At 29.8% G+C, this 19,761-nt stretch overlaps 2 protein-coding genes across 3 annotated transcripts in view; one reads left to right on the forward strand and one right to left on the reverse strand.

The window, feature by feature from the left end:
• LOC129914716 (zinc finger protein 395) overlaps window positions 1-17,681 on the forward strand; it is a 257,386-nt gene extending 239,705 nt beyond the window's left edge. Inside the window, exons 7-8 of the mRNA XM_055994062.1 lie at window positions 15,000-15,209; window positions 15,287-17,681. Of these exons, the coding sequence (XP_055850037.1) occupies window positions 15,000-15,209; window positions 15,287-16,160 (1,084 nt within the window). The 3' untranslated portion in view covers window positions 16,161-17,681. The remainder of the gene's footprint in view (window positions 1-14,999; window positions 15,210-15,286) is intronic.
• LOC129914718 (histone-arginine methyltransferase CARMER) lies at window positions 1,995-10,796 on the reverse strand. 2 transcript variants are annotated; one of them, XM_055994066.1, is made up of 7 exons: window positions 10,606-10,796; window positions 9,934-10,244; window positions 4,873-5,001; window positions 4,610-4,812; window positions 3,877-4,435; window positions 2,209-2,619; window positions 1,995-2,126 (listed from the first exon to the last, which is right to left on the reverse strand). In XM_055994066.1, exons 2-7 carry the CDS (start codon window positions 10,082-10,084, stop codon window positions 2,038-2,040), a joined length of 1,542 nt encoding a protein of 513 aa, XP_055850041.1. In that variant the 5' UTR covers window positions 10,085-10,244; window positions 10,606-10,796; the 3' UTR covers window positions 1,995-2,037. The 2 variants fall into 2 exon arrangements, with proteins under 2 accessions (XP_055850041.1, XP_055850040.1); XM_055994065.1 differs by having other exon boundaries at window positions 2,206-2,619; window positions 10,606-10,795.
• Window positions 17,682-19,761: the final 2,080 nt, after the last annotated feature.

Below are 19,761 nucleotides of genomic sequence, written 5' to 3' on the forward strand. Positions count from 1 at the left end.
GGCAGAGATTTACTGTATAACAATTTTCTTCTTAGAATATACCTATGAATCACCCCCTAAAAATGCCCTTATCTTACCCAGGGACACCCTATATATTCAGTGAGATCTCCTTATCCATTTCAAATTTTAGTAAACAGTCAACTAACAACATTTTTTTAAAATTCTTATACTATTAATCTTGAAAAATTCACGATCACAAAGTAGATTCTGATGTAAAGAAACATTTCGAGGGAAAAACAATTCCCCTGGAGATTTACGATAGGGCCCATTAGACTCTTTTCTCTACTCTTCACCGAACCACTAATGCACATGAAACCGAACACCCCTCGCAGAATCATTCTCTAGTAACCCACAGAATTTTCATCCGCTCTTGACATCGATCCATGCCTCCGCCCCATACAAAAGGACCGGAACCGGAATGATTAACATATTGTACAGGGCTTTCTTGAATTTTTTAGAGAGGACTTTAATGCCTTCTTGGCCACATAAATACCGATTTACATGAGCGATCTCTATACTTGATTCCTACACGAATGTTAACAAGCCTCTCAAAATTATACAAGTTTATTTTCGAAACCTCCTTTTTAATACCACCAAGCACACGACTGAAAGCTCGTTTCGTTCTTATAATGTTAACATCAGCAGCATAAGCTAGGAAATGAAATGAATGTAAAATTGTTTTTTGAGATAACTTAAGACGAAAGCTAAACGACAGCAATTGTCAATCGTACATACAAAAAAAAGATATCGTTAGAGCTTGAACGATTATCGTTTTACGAAGTCGTTCTTCAACGATAACGAGTCGATTAAAAGTTTATCATTTAAAGTAGTCGACATTTTGGATAGGTATTCCGATTAATTTAAAAAAATATATTATACAACTCAAATTATCGCAACTCAACGATTCAAAGAAACCGTTTTTGAAATATGACTAAAAGCGATTGTGTGTTTCATTTTTATTCCGAAACTGGGCCCTGTTGGAAGTCACGAAAAGAATTTTGCATCCCTTCAAATATTCCATCAGATTTTTATTTTATTTCTGTAATAAATTTCTAGCAAGCAAAATTATATGAAACCAAGATTTATTTCCCTAAAAAATTGCTAACACTCTTTAAATTATAGCTTACTCCTACGAATAAAATTGAATACTGTTGGGAGATTAATGAAATATTTAGCCATCCTAGAATATTATAGATTTCGGGAAAAATCTATTTTCTTTTTCTTAGTTACATTATTGTCCACAGTAAAACAGCATCAAACAATTAAAAACTAAATTTACATTAAAAAGTCAATTTGTTTAAGTTTTTTTTTTGTATTTATATTTTTTAACTTAATTTGTAAAATGGTTGAAAACAAAAAAAAAGGTCATATGCGTTTATAATATCAATTTTTTAAATAAAAAAAAATCAAACAAAAATAAAACATTCAACATGGATGGAGGGAAGTATAAATTAATCAAAAAAAAAAGTATAGAATACATTAAATTTATCGTGTGGTTTGTAAAAAAAAAAAAAATTGTCAGCTTCTCCTATTATTTTTTTTTTTCCATACAGTATACAATTTAGTTATGACAAAAAAAATATGAGTCCTCAAAAATCTTAAGGAGTAAGAACAAAATCTGTTTCGTTTTTTTACTTTTATCTTTTCTTTTTAATATATTATAATAATTAATCTCAGGAAAAAAGCACAAGGATTAGTCGTGCAGAAGCAGCAGTTTTTTATAAATCTAATATGCCGACTCATTTGTTTATACATTTTGTATTTCTTTTTTATAATTTTTAATTGAATATATTTCAAAACTTAAAATCTCTTCTTTTAATTATGATTTTATATTGTGGTTTATAGTTCTACTTTTTTATTCTTTCTCTCACTGTGATTACAAACTACTTTGAACTTCGAAACGAATAAACAAAAAAAAAAAAGAACTTGAATATTGTTTTTGTTTTAGGATAAATGTATATATACGAGTAGGTGTATAACGTGGATGCTCAACGTTGTATTTATTATTTTTTTTTTTTCATTCTATTTATTGAATTTTTAGGTGGTTTGATTCATTATGGCATGTGTGATGTCCATTGACGCCTCTCCCATTCCATTGACCGTGATTCCATTCACCATATTCACAGCTAAAATATATAAAAAGAGAAAAAAATTCAAATAAATAAAATAAAAAGTTATCATAAAATTTTTAATTTTAAATTTTACCACCATTTCTAACTCCTTGGGTATCTAAATGCTGCCAATATTGTTCGGAGGGTGACTGGGCACTGGTGCCAGGTGGAGCTGTCACTGGGGCTCCGGTATATCTAAAGTAAGGATTCTTCAAATCGAGTGTATTACTCGATGATATAAGAGTTCCTTCGATGTGTAAATCAATTGTAACATCGTAAGATTGTCGACGATTCGCTTCGAGCAATACTCTTCCGGTTAACATTTGTCCTCGTTTTATGAATATTGGCATTGGCAGTAGACAACGAACTTGATACCAGTGAGTGAGAGGTGCCGTTGGCGAAGTTGACAGCCAAACTTGCTGACTCGAACCGCAAAACTCGACATCAAACCAAAATGCCAGACCATGACAGATGCCAGTTTGTAAAATATGGAACTCAAGTGGAATATCTGGAAGAAATAAACAAATTAATATATCAATATTATAGTTAATAGGGCAACAATAATTTTTAAATGTAGACATCAATTCCTAATTGGGTACTCATTTACAAAAATTAAAACAATTATGACGACAAAAATGATGTATTGTGTTAATAAGGTTCTGTTTGTTCGTTAATCACAATAACACTCTTTACGTTATTCAATTTTATTAGCACGTCTGAGATTAGTGAGAAACAATAACACTATTCAATAAAAAAAAAAACTGAAACTATTTTTTACTTTTTAGTGTAGTTTCCAGGCTTGAAAGCTGGGAAAATGAAGTTTTTTTAAGGTTTAGTCAAAAAATTATAGTAAAGAGCTTAAAAGCTAAATTTTAATAAGTACAAACTGGCGCTTCTAAGCTAATGTATTTTTGTCGTGTTAGTTAAAAGAACTTTCGCAAAAGAAGTGATTATCTTTAAATTGCGTTTCTTAATAAAGTTGAATTCTAATATTGAACCGAAAATTGCTAACTAAACGCACCATGACCAATGGCTCTAGTTTTTAACTTAATCTTAAAGCAGTTTTCTCGAACAAAACATACAAATTTTAGTTCTACATGAAACTTTATGTGACAGTTTAGAAGCAAAGGAAAAAGTAGGGAATAAGAATTTGTTTTAACTTTTAAATATGTAAAATGTAAAATATGTAACTAAGTTCTTTGTTGCAAAGTTCATTCAACGAAATAATGCTAATTTACGGACATTTGTTCTTACGCTTTGAACAAACATCAATTGTTTATGCATTTATTATTTATCATTAATATAATGAATGATTAAGCTAACGAATGTCTGAAAGAGAATGAAATAGAAAACAAGAACAATAAAACTTTGTCGGTTTTCATGAATTTTATCTTTTTCGTTCTTCTTCAAAAAACGTCTATTTCCATTTTTCTTATAAAAAAAAATTACTAACAACCACGGAACAGTTTAAAACTAAGCTAGAAATGACACCAAATCTCATTTTTAAGAGCATAACCCGTAATTTAGCGTCGTTCTCTTTATCCTTGTTTGAAAAAATGAATTTGTGATTTGAATTTAACATATTTCTCAAAATAAAAAAAACCTCCAGTTGATACAATAGATTTAATTTGACAATTTATCAAAATAAAAAGCTGACACTTTAATAAACCAACAACACCCTTACAAGTCATATAAACAACCAACAGAATTGTTTATAAGAGAAAACTAATTAAATATTACAAAATAAAAAAAAAATAAATCTTACCAATATTGTGTAAATCCTTTTCGTTGTCTCGCAAAAAATCACACACATGTCTCACAGATTTGGCCATACAAATTCTAATATCGAATGTATCAACAATTGGCTGCCTAAAATATTCTTTCATACCCTCTTTATGCAATGTTGTCAAATCGACACCATGGAATGCTGATTGATACCAAAAATTTGCCTTATTATATTGCTCTGAGTATAGAGATTCATCGCTAAACGGTGCTATATGCAAATCACCGTGTGTAGGGAACATTTTTCCATTTGGTTTAAGCCATTTGCGCGCATGCAAATATGTTTCAAGCATACGTTCATTAAATAGCATATAGCCCATTGGTTCGGATATAATAACATCGACTTTTTCTGGCAAATCGATTTCTTCGATTTTACCTGGCATTATAAATATTCGATCTTGAACATTATTCGATTCGACCAATTGTTGGGCATATTGAGCCATATTACTGGCTTCGATGGCATAAACTTTAGCTGCACCAGCTTGTACGGCAAAAAATGATAATATACCAGAACCAGCTCCAACATCCAATATAATTTTATTCTAAAAACAAAAAGGAAAGAATATTAATGTATTGAAATTTGGAGGAAAAAAAAATTGTCTTAATCGCAAATTTTTATACATTTCATTAGAAAAAGTAGAAATTTGTATATAACTTTCCATCAATAGATTTTCATTATAAAATTGCGATAAAGGGTAACTTTGTCTACTACTCACATTAAAATCTATAGAATTCTCTAGGATGGCCTTTTGATAGGTGCTCGTTCGTACATAGTCTTGCATCATGTTTTGCTGTTGACTTAAATAACCATAAAATTGAAAATACTGTGAGGCGGAAGACTCTTCAGTTCGTTGTGAGAATACTGATTTGGGGCGGAGTCGTTTAACATTGTCTATGATTTTGCGAAATTTAAGATGATCTATTAAGAAAAACAAAGTTAATCATACTATTAAATTTAAATTCAATTAATAAAATAAACCTTTTTCTGTTCCAAATTTTAATAGAACATTGTCATTGTCCAATGTCAGGGCATGCGTTTGACGACCCAGCTGAGCAGTATCCACATCAGATGTTATCAGATATTCCTTACTGTAATTTGGGTCATTATCTGAAAAAATACAAACAATGTCAGATGGCTATTTAAAAATATTTTTAATAAGAATACAATTAGTATTTAATAAAACTAATAATAGTATTTAGTTTAAATTTATTATTTATATTTATTATGGTATGGGTGAAAACAAAGGTTCGCCGACAAGATTAATTTAACATCAAAAACAATTTGAGGTTTTAATTTTATTTCAATTAAACTACAAAGAGCCTGTGTTTATAGCGTTCATTTAGGCAAATGTCCATTGCTAATGTAACTTTAACACCAAAATCAACACTTGACTTGAAAAAATTACATCTTAAAAAATAAAATAAACAATAAAAATAACGAATTCTGATTTGGGGCGGAGTCGTTTAACATTGTATTCTTTTCCACAAACAAGATTGTTTGCGTTGACCTATTCATATGAATGTTTAAAGCACTACAGGTCATCGCAATGACGAACAAATTTGCCTTTTTGCTTGAATTTGGTTTGTTAATGAGAAAATCGGTTTATTTTATCCGACCAAAATCTATTTTTTAAGAAATTCTAGACTTTTTTTTAACTACTAAAAATTAATTGCATCCTGATCATGCCAAAAATTTTAAATTTGTTTTAAATCGTATTTAATTTTTTAAATAAAATTTTAGGTGTAGGATACGCGACTAAGTGGCTTTGGATATTATAAAATAAATATACTATAAAATTGAAAGACGATTGTAGTTCGTCAAAACTGTTGAGACACGCAAAACCATGAAGTCATTAAAGTCAGCAAAAAGTGTATAAATGCTCTTTAACGTTCGAAATGTCTTATTAAACACCATCCTGTAAGAACTTTTAATTTATTGATGACCCAAACCCATCCTATATTCACTTGAATAGTATATTTTGGTTCATTTTTTTTATGTTGGAAGACCGACTTTCGTATTCGAACATATTTTGCAAATTCAAACGTGTTTTGAAAAACGAACGGATCTGCAATCCGACAAATTTTTGCCGTTTTCAATCCGAGTTGCAATTTGCTAACGGAAAACAATATTCTCCAACAATCAGAACAACCGTTTTCAATCCGTACGGATTCAATTTTCTTTTCCGTTTTCAAATTCAAACCAATATTAGAACAGCCGTGTTATAGTCGATTTCAAAGACGTCACTTAAGTCAAGATTTTTCTCAAGTGATTGTTTGAGCAGGCTTTTGGTCACATAAAGTACAAGTAACATGAATAAAACCAAAGCATTTGCTTACATTTTAGCTTTTATATTCTAAGGAAGTCTCCAATAAATGCTTGAGTATTTTCTAACGAAATTCTCATCAGAATTTAACTTGAATGACCGAATATGAATTCCATCCTTAATTTTGAATAGGTATTCTCAAATACAAATCAATTCGATAAATACGATATACCTGTCTTGAAAAAAAAAATATCATTCCTGGCTGAATACAATGGTATAGCTGTGGCTGTAGCTTGTAGAAGTATCAAAATTTTACAAAAGTTGGCGGCAGCTGAACAAAAATTTGAGAATTCTTCAACTTGCGCTACAAGCTACAGCCACAGCTACATTATTGTATTCAGGAGGTTCAACAAAAACTAAAATTACTCAATTTCTTTAAGTTAAAAGGAAAATACAATCTTCATAGGAAAAAAAAAGAAATGTTAAATATGTTTGAACAACTATTTTCAGTAAAATTAATTCGCAATTTTCAATAGCACAATATCTAAGCAACAAAACCCTTTCTGGGAAAACAATTATATTGGCTAAATAAAACATTATTTTCATTCAATATTGACAGCTGTTTTTCTAGGAAATGATTGTTCTCAATAAGAATGTTCTTTCATTAATTTCCCCTTTTGTAGGTAGGTACGTGCAATTAAGCAGATAGGTACAAACGTAACTTGAGGGTTTTCGTTTGAAAAAAAAAAAAAAAAAAATACATAAGAAATTATTTGCACAAGCTAAGAAAAAGTCATGTGTATAAATGAATTTTGCTTTCCAAAATTTTTTTTATGAATTAACTTTCTTATCTAATAGATACGTCAACACAAATTCTATTGTATCCCTTTTTGACTAGCAAGGAGTTTTAATAATTTTTTATTATTTGAAATTTATAGATAATCTTCTTACTACAATTCAAATAGCTGCTAATAATATAAATTTTACAACAGAAGAAGAACGTGCAAGAAATTTTCCTGCTGAATCTGTTTTGCATTGACTAGACTTCATTGATTGTTTCTAGACTGTTCAGTCGTTAACTAGAAAATATTTATCTTTAATATTTCATGAATAGACCTACATTTTTCCTACAAAAATAAATAAAAAAAACCAAAAGTACTTTTTCATTTTTGTTTTCAAATTCTTAAAAAAAAAAATAAAAACAATACAGTTCAATGTCCTTTTTTCTTCAATACACACAAAATATCTATAAAACCAATAAAAAAAAAAAAGATAAAAGATACCTATCATTTCATCAAAATTTCTTACCACAGGTGCTTCTTCTTTCATTCATTTTACACCTTTCTGTATAACTAAATCAGAAAAAAAAAAAAAACTAAACAAAAAAACCCAACTTGCAATGCAAACACAAAATTGTTACCTGAAGAAAAGATAAACTTAAAAAAGAAAACAATAAATCCTTACAAGTGCTTCATGCATTTTTATACTTAGCCAAACAAGCTCTCAAGGTAGATAGAACAAACAAAAAAAAACCCAGAGTAAGGAATCTGTAAACAAAAAAAAAAAACTAAACTTTCTCACGTAAACATACCACAAACTGACAAAAAGAAGCCTTAACCGCCTTCAACCTTCTTTACAAAAAAAAAAAACAACAAAAATAACGAATGAAAAAAAAAACGGACAAAAAGCAAATTTCTATAGTACCTGCTCTGCTCTGCCTACGTTTGCTACATATAATATCTCTCAAGGTCTCTTGCAATTTTCTTGTATATTTTTATACATACTACATATATTCCTCATGTTACAAACCCACAGAAGGCCATAGCTATATCAAAATTACTCCAACCAAACAAAACACGAGAAAAAAAAGTGTATTGAGAAAAAAAAAAATACCCTCCTACATAATAAAAGGAGGCAGATAAATGCAAAAATAACACAAAAAAAAAAGGAGCTAAAGAAAGCAAAAAAATATAAAAAAAAAAATCCACCACAACTAAGCCGAGTGCATGGCAAAAATCGATTTTCCGGGTTATAAAATGAATGAGAATATATATAAATTCAAGGGGCATCATCACATCTCAGGGTTATAAAATGTGATGCAGCAGCAGTAGCAGAATAAAAGGACGGCGAGCAAAGTTAAGAACACACAAAATCAATAGGAAATACAACACAAGCTAAAAACTACTACTTCTTTTCCCTTCCCCTAAGATCAAAACAGAGACAAACATCCGAACAAAAGTCTCCTTCTTATTGGTATAAACGAAATTACACTCAATTTCTTCCAAAGGAAAAAAAAAAAATGAATTTTAATAAGAACTTTCTCAACAACAACGCAATTAATTACAAGTCTTTTGTTGTGTTATTTTACCGATTTTAAAGAAAGGTTCTATTATAGAACAAAAGTAATATCATCTTTCCGGCATTTTGAAAAAGTAACAAAGCCGTATTTGATTTTTTTTTTACTTTAAGAGTCAGAAAGTCTATCGAAAGGACATCATCAGGTGTGATGATTTTTTGGAGTACTAAAAAACAAACATACTCCCCCTTACATAAAAGCCATGTTTTATTTATACTCAGTATTTTACTGAGTAAACATTTTATGCTAAAAACAACAACAATTGATTGCTTTTAAATAAGAAGAAGATTGGTTTTATAATACAAATTCTGTATACCTACTACTGAAATCAGTAAAGTAGAAGAATAAACACTATATTTAATTGGACTTGTTAAATTATGGCCTTTAGTCTAAACAAAAAATTGGAATCATCAGTTGACTTATCGTGAGACACCTTGTCAATACGCAAATATTGTTTATATTCAGCTCAACTTACATAGATTTTTAAACTTTTATTTACTTATTAAAAAAAATAATAATCCTTTTTGTTGAAGGGTCAAAAATTTACAAGTTTAGAAAAATGTTTATCATTAGCAATCATTTGCTGTTGTTTCCCGTGTAAAATTTTACTGAGCTAACTTACTGAGTTACCAATAAAACACGACTAAAATTAAACAAAAGAATTTTTGTGTTCAAGCCACAAACATTGCGCGACAGCAGCTGCAACTGCTACTGCGGCTCAACTTTCCTTTAGGGTCGCACGAATTTTAATACGCGAATAATTTTATGTGAAAGATTAATGACTAAAAGTAATAAAAATAACAATTTTAAAGTTAGGAAATGTGTATTTATATTTTTAATTTATTTTTTAAAGTTCATTTTTTCATACAAATGCATGCAAATTACGACCGCGAAGAAAAAAAATTTTTTTTTTGAAGTTCTTTTTACATACCCAAACTTGTCTCCACCTCAAATCCTATAGTGTGCCCAAGCAGGGGGGTTGCAGGGGGGCAGCATGCCCCCCCATACGCATCTCAACTTTTATACGCCTCAAACTTCAAATTCTTCGTGGTCGTCATTTGCATACATTTTGTATGAAAAATTTAAATATTTATTTTTTAATCATACTTAGGGGTGTTTCCTAACCTTAATATTTTAAAGGTATTCTATTGAGACCCTAAGCTCACTGTAAAAAATAAAATCACAACTCCTTGCGTGCGACCCTAATGGAAAGTCGCCCCGCTACTGCCACTACCTATATTTTAATTACAAGAAAAAAAAAAAAGTCTGGGGGAAGCCCTCAGGTCACGGGTGCTTCTGCAGAAAAACTAGAAAAAGAAACAGAAGAAAAACCACCCCAAATGTGAACGATTTCTTTGTCGTTATTAGAATACAAAAAAAAAAACTAAATTATAAAAAAAAAAAAAAACTAAATACTCACCTAATACGACCCTTATCGTGATACCCTGCGGATCATAGTTGCAGATTAATGTGCAGCTTCCATTGTATTTATTGCTAAATTCCAATTTCGCTTCGTTGGCGAGCTCGTAAATATTTACTCCGCGAAATGTTCTGTCCGTGGACACCGCCATTATTCTCTCTCAGGATTTTCTTCTGGTCGAAAATTTGCCTGGTTTTGGTATAATTAGATCTTTTCCAAATGATCCAAATACAATATTGACAAGAAGCTCCGTCTCGATGAGCGAATTGTCTCAAGTTGGCTTTTGTTTTTTTTTTTTTTTTGTTGATATTCTTATTGTAGGAAGAACGCGATTTAATATTAAACAAAAAAAAAAAAAGAATTAAATAATGAAAGGAAATTTTTTTAATAAGAAAAAAAAATAATAGAATACAATACGAGGGAAGTCGTGTGGTGAAGTGTAGTTTGTAGTAGAAGACAAAAAACGACGAGACGAGAGTAGACAACGAACAACGACGACTGGTTTTTGTTGTCTCGCACCACAGCACGTTTTTTCTTTTCGTGTATGTATTTTTTTTTATGTTCTTCAAAATTTGTTCCCTGGTATTTCTCTTCTTTCTCTTTCTTTTCTTTGACAAGAAAAAAAAAAAATGGCAAATTTGCAATGGTTTTCGTATGTTATTTCCGAATTACCTTTTATAATTATGATTTTATTAACAATTGAATGTTACTTTTGATAAGATTTATATTTCTTTTTTATTTGAGATTAATTCGACAGCAGAAAAAGAAAAACAACACACACGAAATTTTACGAGACGAGAATTTTTTTTGATGTGATGTCGCGCTGCTGCTGGCTGTCGAATTGATAAATTTTAATTTTTTTTTCTGGCACTTTGGTGTTGGAGTTTTTTGTTGTTGTTGTTGTTGTATAGTGTCGTCTCTTTCGAATGCGAATTGCAAATTTTATATTTTGCATTTGAAATTATGGAGAGTGAAAGAGATAAGTATGTTGTGTGTTTTTGAATTTTATAGTATTTTCGCGAAAGAGCACGAAAATAAAATGAGGGTGATTTTTGTTGCTGGTGTGGTGCTAGTTTGTCTAGCAGAGTAGCAGCGCATGTGATGGTATAAAATTGTAGTAGATGAGAGAATTGTGGTCGATGAGAATAAACAGGGTTGATAGTGAGGTTTTTGGTTTAAATTGATATATTTTTAAAATTGTTGATTTATTTATGTTTTACAGAATAAATATACGAGAGTTTAAAGCTAGAACTACATCGAAACACAAAGTCAAAAAAAGTATAAAAAGTAAACAAAAGTACAAAATAACAAAAACAATTTTATTGATGTGGCATTTAAAAATTAAAATTATTTGAAAAATTAGAAATTTGTTTGTACTTTTTTCACTTTGTGTTTCTATAGCCCTGTTCCATTGGAGGTGGTAGTTTACTCGTGAGTAGATCTAGTACTACAATTAACACATGATCAACTACTCGAGGACATATGAAAGTGTAGTTGTTGTACTAGATTTCTACTCACGAGTAAACTACCACCTCCAATGGAACAGGGCATGATACAACTACTAAAGACATGGTATAAGAAGAGAAGGTATGATCATTAGAAAAAACTCAGTATCGAGAACTGTCAAATGAAAGAAAAAAAGATGGCTACTTAAGGTTTTGACAGCCCAGCCCATTGAAATTGTTGTTGTAAACAAATTTGTCTTGGAAATTGTTGTTGCTTTTGACTTTGCCAAATGCCAAACGTCAAAACACTATTACCCCATTTTGTAAGATGGCGGCTCTAATGATCATACCTTGTCTTTTTATACCATGTACTAAAGATATGGCATTGCGCATGTTTGGTGTTGCTTTTCACAATTTTGTGCTCGTCGATGACGTCACTGAGTTGAGGCAAGTAGGTATTTTTGGCGCGATTTCACTCTAATTCCTGTTGGTATTGCATTTAGTATTTACTTTTAAGGTACGTTTAATTGATAAAAACAACATAAAATTGCTTTAATCGACAAGAAAAAACAATTTTTTAAACTTTTAAATCCATTTATGAAAAAATAAATGTATATTAACATTTTAATATAAAAAAGAAAACTGCAAACCAAAATACTGACATGTATTGCTTTGAATTCCTATGCTGAAGAAGAAATGTCAAGCTCTTTGAGAGTATGTGACGTAGATGCGCAGAACGAAACAAAATTATAAACGCGAGTGCGCTATCTGTTTAGTTGTATCATGGGAACAGGGCTTATGTGGTTCAGGCTTAAGGCAGAACCATAATTGGCGGATGGAGTCGGAAGCTACTGTCAATTGTTGTTGTTTTCTTTTTATTTTCGACAAGTTTTCTTCCGTTGAGTGCGGTTGCGAGCGCTGTTCCCCTCCGTTTTCATCCGACGATCCGACAATTATAGTTCTGGCTTTAAGTCGTTCGTGTGAATGAAAATTTAACAATAATTGTTTAATAATGAATTTTTGTTTGGCAATTTAAGTTCGATTCGGATGCTTACAAACTGAATATAGAATTACCGAATTTAAAAAGCCAAAATTAGTCTAGGTACTATCTGTAATTTTCGAAATAAAGTGGAGTTCCACACTTGCAAGTAAACTTGCTTAAAAAATTATAATTTTCTAATCATGATGTTTGGGTGATTTTTTGATAAAAGCTGTTAAATTCCTTCCTTGTCAACTGCCTCTAAAGTCTAAATTGTCAAATGACAGTTGATTTTTTAAGTAGGAAATGTCTGTGTTATAAAAAAAAATTGAATCACTATCAGCCATATTCATAAAAGAATTTTAAAGGTTGTTTAACGTTAAACAACCTCTAAATAGCTTTTAAGTACAAAATGTGTATTTATAAAGAATTTACACATTTAAGCAACGTTGCTTAACGATTGCTTAACTTAAACGCCATTCACCGCGTTTAGAGCTTGCTTAGAGCCATTTTAAGATTGATTTGACCACATATGAATTATTACTAAGATCGTGAGCTCAGTATCATGTTATTAATTTATCTAGGGTGTGGGGTGAAGACTTCATTTTGGTTTGAAATGAAATTATTCCCTAAAAGGAGCTTGAATTTTAAATTCAAATCAAAGAATTAAAGAATGTTAAAAAAAAATTAAAATGGCTAGTACAAATAAAAAAACATCAATGCCGTCTGTCAACGAAAGCAAACTCGTTGTCAACGACCTAATCTGTTTTTTTTTTGCGCAGTCAAGGTTAAGAATTTTTGTTTACTAAAATACATACCCTCAAGTCAAAAACCACAGTACACATAATAAGGTAATATATTCCGAACGTTGTCAAAATTTGTTTGTCAAAAATGGGCACCAATATGTCAAATCGGCCTTTGATTTTTATATTTTAATCGCAGTAAACAGGAAATTTGTTTTTGTTTTAATTTATAAAATGTCATTTAAAATAATTATAAATTGAAAAATAACAAATTTTCCTGGTGTTTCTTCGCTGAAAATGGTCGATAATTGTTAAAAAATTAGTGTTGTGCGTGGTTTTTCGGTTTTTGTGCGTTTTTCGTCGGTATTTTAAAACAAATAAGAATTCGATAGCTGACGTTGGTCGCCAAATTGTCATGTTTTGACAATTTGGCGACCAATGTCAGTTCGGAATATATTACCTTTTTATGTGTACTGTGGTCAAAAACCACGTGATGTTTCTAAAATGTAATAGTATTTTGTACTAGATTAGTCAATTCCCCTTCATTTTTTGACACAACTATCGTTTAGTTAATCATCTGTGGAAATTCGATTATAAATACAAATTTTAGCAACGTTGCTTAAAGGCGAATTAAATATTTAAGCAAGCTTAATTAAACAACCTTTGAGAACCAATTTAAGCAAATCTAATAAATACCGCTGTATATAGATAATAAGACGGGTTCTTCTGGTAACTCAGTATTTAGCTGAGTTAACATTTTATACTATAAAGCTTTGTACGCAGATCGAGCAAAATTTAGCTCCCATACAAAATATCGAAAAAATTAAGCCGATTTATAATTTGTATGGGAGCTAAAATTTTTCTATAGCCCTGTTCCATTGGAGGTGGTAGTCTACTAATAGTAAATGTTTTGGTTAATCTAGTACTATCATCTACTCATGCTCTTCTTCCAGAGTAGATACGATTTGTATTGAATTCGTTGAAAGTGCGTTCCATATTGAAAATCCCAAAGGAACAGGGTTTATATCTGCGTACTTGGCTTAAAAAAACAAACGATTACTTTAATTTATTATTAATAATCATTTTTGTTGATAAAGAGTCAATGAGTATAGGTTTAGAAGTTTAGAAACAAATTTTCTCTGTAAACCACAAAAATTAATTATTTTGTTTATCCTTAGCAATCATTTATTGATGTTTGCCGTGCAAAATTTACTGAGCTAAGTACCTGCTGAGTTAACAATGAAACACGGCAATAGTGTATGAATAGATAGCAAACTGAAGTATTAGAATAAGAAAGTTTTGATTTTTACTCCCTCCATATATTTTATTGAGAATTTCTACAAGAATTTAATATTACTTAAGACCCAAAAATAAATAAGGCAGGAGCTTACATGGGCTGGTATAAAATTAACATGAATGAGCTAGAGTATACACACGATCTAACTATAATGTGTTTTTTAAATGCGTTTCGTAGTTAAATCAGTAAACAATTTACACAGCCCAAAAAAAAAAAAAAATAAAATAAAAATAACTTTTCCTTTTAAAAATCTCGCGAAACTGGTATAGTAGGAACTATTGAGTAGTGTACCATTATCAAGGAAATGTACTTTGGAAGTTTTGCAATTCTTCGTAAGACCCTCGTAAGAGGGTTAAGACTACTGACTCAGAACTTCTAGTGGCTTCAAAGTTCATTGCAATTATAATAATGCAACGTGGGGAACTAGGTATATCTAAAAACTTCTCACTAGATATTTCAAACGTTTGCTAATTAAGTAATATCCCCAAAAGGATAGAAAATCACTTATTTTACCAAGCAACCATTAAATAATTCGATTTTTTTTTTTTAATATTTCTCAAAATACAACAAATATTTTAAATCTCTACTCTTATTTTTTACAGCCCTAAAAAAGCACGCCGGTCTGTCGAAGATGATGGTTCATTCTCAGACAGTGATCATGAAGAAGAATTTTACTACACAGAAATTGAAGACGAAGATGATGAGGGAAAAGCGCCTAGTCCACCATCACCGCCAACACTCAGCCATCGCGATATGGCACGTCCACCACACGAAGATCCCGAATACCAAAGACAAATTGTTGGGAATTTCAAGTAAATACAATATAAAAACTTATTTTTATTTTGTATAAATATAACTTTTATTTTTATTTTTTTTTTTATAAATCTAGACAAGGACTAGCACAACCTCATTTGGTCAATTCAAAATATATACACATCAGTAATAATGGCGCTAACAACAATCAACAACATCAATATAATACTTCAAACACAATAAGTATTCCATCGTCTCCATTAGCCCATCACAATTATACATGGCCATCGCCAGTGCCAGCACAACAGCATCATCCACAGCAGCCACAACAACAACAACAACAGCAACAACAACAAAATCCACAACACAGTCCGGTGTCACCAATAAAACATCCACGTTGGTCACCACGTCCGTCCACATCGGTTGCACCATATCCATCACCAACATATGTTCATCATCATCACCACAACTACAGCAGCAGCAGTAGCAGTAGCAGCTGTAGTAGTGCTGGTAGCCCTAACAGTACTAGCAGCCATATAAATCATCAAATGCCACACCAGACGATAAGCCACCATCAAACATCAACTGCTTCATCACATCAGCCAAACCAGCAACAACAACAACAACAACAACATCACCAACAACAACAGCCACAGTATCACCAATTGATGCAACACAGTATACCAAGCTCAACAACGGTGACTCTTAGTCCTAATATCCATCACACCGGAAACAATCAACAACAACAGCACCACCACCAACAACAACATCATCATCATCACCGAATGCAGACGCCCCCTTCGCCGGCCTCAATAACTGCCACAGTAACAACGACCCATCGTCTACAATCCCCAAATATCCAAACAAAAACGAAAGGTACACCAAACTCACCAAATCGCCGCACCCGTGGTGAAAATAAAAAATGTCGCAAAGTTTACGGCATGGAGCGTCGCGAACAATGGTGCACCCAATGCAAATGGAAAAAGGCTTGCAGCCGATTTGGCGACTGAAGGCGGCCTAAATCGTCAGTGACTAAAGTTCCGGGACAAAAAAAGAACAATATAAGTAGTAGTTGTAGCAGCAATAGCAGTAACAACACCACCGCCACCACCAAAAAAATCAATAACAACAAAATTAAAAAAGCTGCAACATTATGCTTAACAGCAACAGCATCTGTTACAACAACAGCGGTGGCAACTTCCGTCATCGTACAACATCCATCATCATCAACCACGGTGCAAAAATTAAACACACCTACTACTCCCACACTGGCGATTGCGAATAATAATAATAATAATACTTCAAATATCATTAACAGTAATATGATGAATCAAACAGAGTCCCCACAAGCAACTGACACAGCTAAGTTCTACAATAATTCGCTGTTAAATTAAATTAAATTTATTTAATTTTATTATTTTTGTTTTTTATTTTATTTTTATTATCATGTTTTTAGTTTAATTTTATGTTTTTCTTTTGTTTGTTATTTGTTTTATTAATTGATGCATAAATACTATCAAAACGAATGAATGATAGTTAATTAGTATCATTTAATATACAAGGACATACCTCTCCCCTTCTGCAAATATATATTTATTATAACTTTTTTTTTGTTTACCATTTTTTTTCATATATATATATTTTTTTTTTTAGTTTTTAAGAATTTAGACAAATTTTTGCACTGTTTTTATTATTATTATTATTTTATTATTATGTGTACTCTTTCGTGCATTATATAGATAATTTTTTTGATTAAGTTAAATAAAAAAAATAACATATAAATATAAAAAAAACATACTTTTCTTAGTTTTAAATATACACGTGAGTACCTCTAAATAGATAAAAAGGTAACAGAAAAAAAAATAAAGATTTATGCAAAATATTTTAATATACACATAAATATAAAAAGTGCAAAAAAAAACAAAACAAACAAAAAAAAAAGTAAACAAAACAGTAACGTTCTTCGTGGATTAAAACTTTAAAAATCTTATTTTGTTCGTATCTCTTTCTTAAAAAATAAAATTATTTCTGTTAAAATTCTGTATTGACAAAAAAAGAAACAAAACAAAAACCAACACCCAAAAAATTGATCGGCTTTTAAAAATTTTATTTTGAAATAACTAAAAAAAAAAACTAACAACAAAATAGCCTGCAATAAAAATTAAAACAAAATATTTTTGATTAATTTACAACAAAATAAAATAAAATTTAAAAAAATATACAATTATATAAATATCTATATAAACTATATACAGTTAAGAGAAGAAATTTAAAATTAATTGTTATAAATTGTTTAAAATTTTATTAATATTTCAGTATATCAGTTCTTATACTGTACAAAATTTTTCGTTACAAAAAAAAAAAATCAAAAATGTATATATAAAAATAAAACAGAGCCATAAATATGAAGTACAACTTTTTCTCTATAGCAAATTATTTGTTAAACGAAATAGAAAATTTACAACAAGAAAGAAAAAAAAAAACAGAAACCCACCAATTAGTATTATTGCAAAACAGACAAGCGTTTTACATACGAGTTTGATCTCATTTATATTTTTTTTTTATTTCAATTTATATTTATTTGTTAACGTAGTAAAATTTTTTTAAAGAATAAAGAATATAAAACAACTTAGGAGAAACACCTTGATTTCTCAGAAAATAATTTAAAAAAAAAAATAAGAAGCTATACATTTATCGAAAATTTGTTCAGAATAATTGAAAAAAATAAGAACAATCACAAAAAAACTCGGATTTTGAGTTAGTTGACGATATTAAAGTGGATGGAAAAAATGTTCCCCGATTTCAGGATAGATTTAAATTATCAAACTCGAAAATTCTGTAGGTCAACTTTTTCTGAAGAGTAGCTATTTAAATTATGCTGGATTTCTCGAACAACGATGAAACGTCCATTAAAAGTAACATCAATCTGAGAGAGATAGAAATATTTTGGCCGCATTCAAATTAAGGTTTTAGCGCATTTGATTCACTGGCGTAGATATTATCTACACGTTGACAGTTTTTTTTTGTACGTCAAAAGTCAAGTGTTTATAGAAAAAATTGTTACATTAAATACTCTGAAGAATTTCATATTGAATTCAACTAACAAAATAATATTTAAAAACTGCTTTGAACTCGGGTCAGTCAAAATAGTAAAATTTGTGCAATGAAAACGAAGTTAAAAAAAAAAACATTAAATTTATAATTATATTGTAATAATTATTGTCTTCCAACACACAAAGATTTTATGTGATTAATTTTGTGTTTAGCCTTTGAGTTTCAAATACCACAAAATAAAAAAATATTACAATGAAATTTAGGTTTTCATTTTATGCGCTCTGTTTTGTTTTTATATAGAAAAAAAATATATTTTATTATCTTGAGGCATATTTACAATAATTTAATATTTTGAACTTAAAAACAAAAAAAAATCATAAATATATTTTAATTAAAAACCGATTTATCTCTAATTTTATAAAATGTACATAAAATAGTTTTTTTTTTTTTATTTTTTTTGTATAGATATGTTATATTATTATTTTTATTATTATTAATATTTTTTTTTAACTGCCTTCAATGTTGAAAAAGTTGCAATTAAAAGCTACAAAAAACAAGTGTTAAATAAAAAAAAAAAATATTTAATAAAGAAACGTGTCCACTCAAAGGACGTTAACAGGCCAAGACTTTTTTGTTTATTTTTTTTATTTTCGTTTCTGGTGGAATTGTGGAATAGTTGCATTATTTGTTTTATTTTTTTCTTCAAACAACAAAGTTGAAAAATTCGGTATTAAGAAAATTTCAAAATTATTTATGGTCTAGTACTGCAACGCCACTGTAATTTACTTATTACCTGCTTTCGTGTCTGTTGTTGTAAGACAATTAGACAGACAACTAGATAATTCTGTGCAATTGTAAAGCAATGTTCAAATAGTTGTAAAATGGAAAAATTAGGGCTATGAAGAATCTCAAGGGAAATTTTGTACCTCGAAATAAAAATTTTTGTTCGTGCATTTTCCGGTGCAGCAAATTTTCTGCCAATAAAAAAAAAAAAAAAACAGTTTCCATTTCTCTTAATTTAGTGGAATATGGAAAATTAAACATTTTGTACTAGTTATACAGTTGACTTTCCGAAAATATACTTTGAGATCTTCAGGTATATTTCCATTGGATTGCATCCCAGGGCAGGATTTTTTATATTTTTTCATTGTTTTATTCAAAAAGATACTTTTTAGCCTTTTCAAGTGGTGAATATGTTTTTAACGGTTTTTGAAATCATTGTCACTAAAAAAATTGAAGGTGAGTAAAATTTTGAACTTCAAAAAATTAAATTTATAACTTAAAACTGTTTTTCATTAAAAAATAAGTATGGCAGTTTTTGAAGTACTATGTATGTTGCACAAGCAACATTGAAATGTGATATACAAATTTATATCACTTTTGAAACGCATAAAGTAATATCACCTTAATAAATAATTCGCTTAACAAATATTTTTATTTTGTTTCAGGAAATAATATTTAAATCAACCATTTTTTTTTTAGTTCAATGTTAATTTTTAACACAACTGACAGCTTTTTTCAACATTTGTTTATACATATATTTTTATTTTATTATAA

This window comes from Episyrphus balteatus, chromosome 3 (assembly GCF_945859705.1).
Source record: "Episyrphus balteatus chromosome 3, idEpiBalt1.1, whole genome shotgun sequence".
Classification (NCBI taxonomy): Eukaryota; Metazoa; Arthropoda; class Insecta; order Diptera; family Syrphidae; genus Episyrphus; species Episyrphus balteatus.